We start from the raw sequence: 6,083 nt of genomic DNA, 5'->3' as shown, positions 1-6,083 counted from the left end.
CTGTTACAATCTAGAACTGAAGAAGAGTGTGATAGTCCACTTTTAAAGTCTGAAATTTTGTGACTGAGTTGCTCCTGAATTTTGTGACATTAAAAGACTAGTTTAGGACTGTTCGTTTCTTCTTCATGGGTACATATTTTCAGCTCCATCTTGAAGTTCTAATGGGAGCATCACAGAGGTTTAAAAACTTGATCTTTGCTTATTATTATTGAATTGACATCTTAATTTGTGCTGTAAATGCTTTAAAATGAGTAAAGAAAAAGTTTTTAGTTACTGCAGGAGGATACTCGGTTGTGTTTTCTGGGAAGTTCTTGGCTGCAGGATATTTGTTTTTTTTTTTTTTTTTTAATATCAAGAATTTCAGTCGCATAAAGACTCCTCCCATGGATTCCATGGATATTTTGGAGGGCTCTCCAAATATACAAACTTCACAAGGAAATATGTCCTTGTGAAGGGATTTACACCCTTTACAATGATTTTAATAACTACATCGGATTGTGATAATTTCGAATAATTATTGGGCATGAAAATAATCAAATACCTTGTTTTAGCCTAAGCTTAGATTTGTCGTTTGTATCAACCGATGGCAGGTTCGTATATTATTTGCTAATAATGACCCGCCGGAGAGAATAAAATACTACCACTAGGCTCGTCTTTACAGATTATTCATCAAGAGTAGGCGTAATACAAGTTGAGCAAAGTGTCGGAATTCAAAGTACTATATTGTTTTGCGCCAACCACTATTCCAATTTTTGCATCAACGGCTATTCCGCACATGTAATACTCGTACTATTTGCATAAACTAATGGAATGTTTAGACCATCTTGACTGTAATATTCGTACTATTCGCATAAACTAATGGAATGTTCATACCGAATGGGCTAAGAGCAAGAATATTGCTATGGCTGCTTCTGTTGCGCCTTTTACCGCCTGTTATAAGTCATCCACGATACCTCCCGAGTTTGAAAGTGGATTACCCGTCGTGCCACCAAGTGTTGCTTTCAACTTTCCTCGTAGTCAGTGGAGGGTGGTCTGGTGGGATCTTGTGCAGGTTAAAGATGATGTCAAGTGTGTCGCATTTGTTGATGGAGGTTCAAAGCCTACGTCTTCTATTGTTATTGGTGCACACCAGATAGGATTCGGAGAATTTGATATTTCAAGATCAAGATTTGGGTTTCAGCAACCAAATTTGAGGTTCTAAGGTTTTTCTGCTGGAGTCATGAAATGAATAAGTTCACAGGAAGTCTTGGATTTAGACCACTCCAATTCTACATTATCACTTCCTGGAACATGATCCTTTCTTAATCTCGTTATTTTATTTTTGGTTCGTACTGTAATGTTTGATTACCTTTTGTGTTTGTTAGTGAAATGTACTGTTCGTACTGTAATGTTCATTAATTTCGTGTTAATGAACGTAATCAAGTGATTAATCCTGTTTATACCAAGTGGAATGAGGAAGATCAAACGATTATTCTCTGGATAAACTCTACTACTTCAGACACTGTATTTGGTCATTTGGCTGGTGCTTCTACTGCATTTGATCTTTGGAGACTTATTGAGGAGAAGTTTGCACAGACTTCGTCTACACATGTGATTCAACTTTGTGAACACATAAATCACGATGAGGTCTACGTGTACACAAACAATATCGTATTTGTGGATAAAAACGTTAAGGAAAATAAATCAGATCTGAAATGATGCAAATACGATGACTCATCGACTCAAAGTCTTCGGACTCGTCATTGTCTAGTCCATAGAGTGTGATTCCGTGCCATTGCATATCTACGAAGCATATATCACTGAGTATAATAATAAAAGCAGTAAAATGAGTAAAGTGCTGAAATATAAATGAGACAACGATTTACGTGGTTCAGCACTAAGGCCTACGTCCACGGGGGTTTGGTGTTTCACTATGTATCTGGGAATTATAAAGATAGTCGAATGACTCTGTCTAAAATACGAAGCTAAAAGGGGAAATGAAGCTCATACTTACTCTTCCTATTTCTCTCTCCTATGTTTACTAAGAATTCCTCCCCATTGTCTCTAGTAGAGAGGGGTATTTATAGGGTTGATATATGTGGCTCACTGTCAGCGATAGTTGCAACCTTATCTTATCGTTCTTTGTACCGATGCCGCTGGTATCCTCGTTCTGAACCGATGCCCTCAGCGGCTATGCCAGATGAGGATGGGTCACTTCTTTCTCATCCACGATCGATTGACACGTACCCTATGCCTATGGTATTTAATGCTGGTGGTTGGGATGGTCCGCATGCGTTAGACAGATATCTGATGCCCCTGTCACATCTTCGTCAGTGGAGTTGATCTTCACCGTTGGTCTTGGGTCTTCCTTGAGATGGGATAAAGCAGATCTTTGGGTGTTCTTCAGTACTTCGCGGTGGCTTGTTCCTTCAGTGCTCCCTGATCCTGAGCCATTGGATCATCGTGAAGATGAACAAATATAGGCGATAGAGGTTTCCTCGGTGTTATGACGTGACATCGTATCTTGATGACCTACTTCTACATGTCTTCCACGTTACTTCCTTCAACATGTGGCGGAAGATGAATCATGTGTATACAATTTGCCCATTTTCTCTACGCTTGAAGCTGGTCAAAGTTTGGAGAAAAAACCGTCTCCACATTCATCTCTCCTTCTTAACTTCTCCTTATCCTTGGTGCACGTTTCCCACTATTGGCATTAACTTCCCCTTGATTCACGGGGGTTATTCTTGCTATAAATATGAGAGAAGTTGCTAACGTAATAAATTTTATCTTTCTTCACTCCTTGTCGGTTTATTCTTCCTGACTCTTTATTCTTTTTTCTAGTTCTTCTTTGTTCTTTAGTTCTTAACTGCTGCTGCTGCTGATCCTGATTCTCCTTACAACTTCGAGCAACTCTGACAATATTCTCTAAGTTAAGCCGTCGTTACTGTTCTCCAATAGTTTCGACCTTGTTCACCTTTGATCGTCTAAAACGCTCAACCTCCAGGTATGGTGTTCATCATCTTGTTCTAGATTTTAGTTGATATTCATTTTTTATGCTGCTGTATCTGGGTTTTTGTGATAAAGAACAAAATATACCAAAGTATATATACTTGCCCCTGTTGTTTCTCGCAAAAACTTAAGACTTCTCTGCTGGTCATCGAAGCTTATTTTTGGTATTTATGACTGAATTAGGGTTTCTCGTCTCTGTAAGTCTGTTTGTTTCTGTGCCCATTCGCAGATATGGCTAATCGCCATCGGGTTCCTTATCAAACTCCGCCATCGAGTCCCTAAAGATATCCACACAGAAGTCCTGATATTTCTCCGCCAAAAGGCGGTCCGCCAAGGTCTTCGCAGCTAGATCCACGAGCCCAGAAAGTTCCATCATCTTCGGGTCCAAGGGTCTCTATTACGAAGAAAGGAGATCCACCGAAAGGGTCTCGGTATGCGGTTAACCGTCCAGTGTCTAACCCCTCTTCTCAGCGTGCTGATCCGAAGGGTGTGAAGCAACCTTCTCCCCAGCGCACTGAACCATTAAATGTTCGTCCTCTTCAGTCCCTACCTCCTCAGGCGTTGATGCAGTGGAGACCTAGAGCTTCGCAATCCATTCCTTTGGTGAAGGAGTCTTCTTCAAAATCTACAATGTCCCCATCGGACCCTCCGAGGAATCCACCGGTTAAAAGGAAATGCTCTGATTTAAGTCCTCCAAAAGCGAAGAAGCCATTGTTGAATGAGCCCGATGACTCTGATGTTGTCCCGATGATACGAAGCATTTCGGTGGGGAAGAAGAAATCCACTTTCAAGCATGTGGATCTCGAAGCGTTCAAGAAGAAGCATGGCCTCGAAGCTTTTGAAAATGCTTTTGATGTTAAGTTCTTTGCGCCAGATGATGATCTTACCTATGATATGATCGTGAATGATAAGTATGATGAATTTCATTTGCTGACTACTATGGTAGCCTTCGAGGCAGGTTTGATGCTACCCTTGTATAGGTCGGGTGATTCTTTCTATTATGACATTCTGGCCGATCGCGAAAAGTCCACTCACAATACTCATCGTTGTTCAGTGGTGCAGCTAAGTGGGAACTATCTTCGAACCTTGAGGGAGTGTTATCTTCTTAGTCATGGTGAAACGACGATGACCTGCTATACTCCCGATCCCGCCGAGAGAGACTTGTATACTCCTGCAAACTTTAATGCCTCTTTTGGGGATTATGTCAACGGTAGGAACCGCAAGCCTTGGAGTGTAGGTCTTCATTCAATTCCTGCTTCTTGTGGTGATGTTCGTCTCTTACGTGAGGTGAGTGATTCAAAGCTTCTCTAAGTTCCTGGTACCGAAGGGACTTCTCAGCAGAAACTCTTTCCTAGTCATTAAAACCTCAAGCGTGATCATGACTATGAGTGGCATGCCACCATTATTGAAGTTATCGGTCCTTGGGATTACAGCTGGGTACCTGGTCCGCGGGGCTGGCGTCCTACCGATGGTAGTCAACCTCGTGATAGTGCTCCAGCTCGTTATGGTGACTTCTTCCCCTGGAGGTTGAACTTCGATGGCATGAGTTTCAATTATGCCTTTGATGTTGCTGACGAAGACGGAAGCTCCGATGCTAACCTTCTTCCGAAGGGTAAAGCCGCTGCCAAGGTATGGTCCCTTATGTTGCCCCTTTTCTTCTTAGTTTAAGGTAAATAGTCGTCGTTTTGATGCGTTAGTGTTATATCCTTAGGAAAAGAAGAAAAAGAAGATTGGTGCGGTTCAGTCTTCTACTGCCCCTGCGAAGGAGGTAGACTTTCAGTATGAGGTTAACTTAAGACTTCTCTGCTAGTATATATACTTGCCCCTGTTCTTTTTCGCAAAAACTTAAGACTTCTCTACTGATCATCGAAGTTTATTTTTGGTATTTATGACTGAATTAAGGTTTCTTGTCTCTGTAAGTCTGTTTGTCTCTGTGCCCCTTCGCAGATATGGCTGATCGCCATCGGGTTACTTATCAGACTCCACCATCGAGCCCCTACAGATCTCCACATATAAGTCCTGATATTTCTCCGCCAAAAGGCTGTCCGCCAAGGTCTTCGCAGCCAGATCCGCGAGCCCAGAAAGTTCCATCATCTTCGGGTCCAAGGGTCTCTATTACGAAGACAGAAGATCCACCGAAAGGGTCGCGGTATGCGGTTAACCGTCCAGTGGCTAACCCCTCTTCTCAGCGTGCTAATCCGAAGCGTGTGCAACAACCTTCTCCCCAACGCACTGAACTATTAAATGTTCGTCCTCTTCAGTTCCTACCGCCTCAGGCGTTGATGCAATCGAGACCTAGAGATTCACAATCCATTCCTTTGGTGAAGGAGTCTTCTTCAAAATCTACAATGCCCCCAGCGGACCTTCCGAGGAATCCACCGGTTAAAAGGAAAGGCTCTGATTTAAGTCCTCCAAAAGCGAATAATCCATTGTTGAATGATCCCGATGACTCTGATGTTGTTCCGATGATACGAAGCATTTCGGTGGGGAAGAAGAAAGTCACTTTCAAGCATGTGGATCTCGAAGCGTTCAAGAAGAAGCATGGCCTCGAAGCTTTTGATGTTAAGTTCTTTTCTCTATATGGTGATCTTACCTATGATATGATCGTGAATTATAAGTATGATGAATTTCATTTGCTGACTACTATGGGAGCCTTCGAGGCGGGTTTGATGCTACCCTTGTATAGGTCGGGTGATTCTTTCTATTATGACGTTCTGGCTGATCGCGAAGGTTCCACTCGCAATACTCATTGCCGTTAAGTGGTGCAGATAAGTGGGAACTATCTTTGGACCTTGAGGGAGTGTTATCTCCATAGTCATGGTGAAACGACGATGACTTGCTATACTCCCGATCCCCCCGAGAGAGACTTGTATACTCCTGCAAACTTTAATGCCTCTTTTGAGGATTATGTCAACGGTAGGAACCGCAAGCCTTGGAGTGTAGGTCTTCGTTCAATTCCTGCTTCTTGTGTCGAAGTTCGTCTCTTAAGTGAGGTGAGTGATTCAAAGCTTCACTACGTTCTTGGTACCGAAGGGACTTCTCAGCAGATACTCTTTCCTAGTCATGGAAAGCTCAAGCGTGATCATGAATAT

General features: G+C 42.4%; 1 protein-coding gene across 1 annotated transcript; it reads left to right on the top strand.

Annotated features, from left to right (window-relative positions):
• Positions 1 to 4,940: 4,940 nt before the first annotated feature.
• Positions 4,941 to 5,750, top strand: LOC113352959 (proline-rich protein 36-like). The gene has a single exon (XM_026596725.1). It carries the CDS (start codon positions 4,941 to 4,943, stop codon positions 5,748 to 5,750), a length of 810 nt encoding a protein of 269 aa, XP_026452510.1.
• The last annotated feature ends 333 nt before the right edge of the window (positions 5,751 to 6,083 follow it).

The sequence above is a fragment of the Papaver somniferum genome, chromosome 1 (genome assembly GCF_003573695.1).
Source record: "Papaver somniferum cultivar HN1 chromosome 1, ASM357369v1, whole genome shotgun sequence".
NCBI classification, from domain to species: Eukaryota; Viridiplantae; Streptophyta; class Magnoliopsida; order Ranunculales; family Papaveraceae; genus Papaver; species Papaver somniferum.
This window is presented reverse-complemented; position numbering and strand designations above follow the sequence as displayed.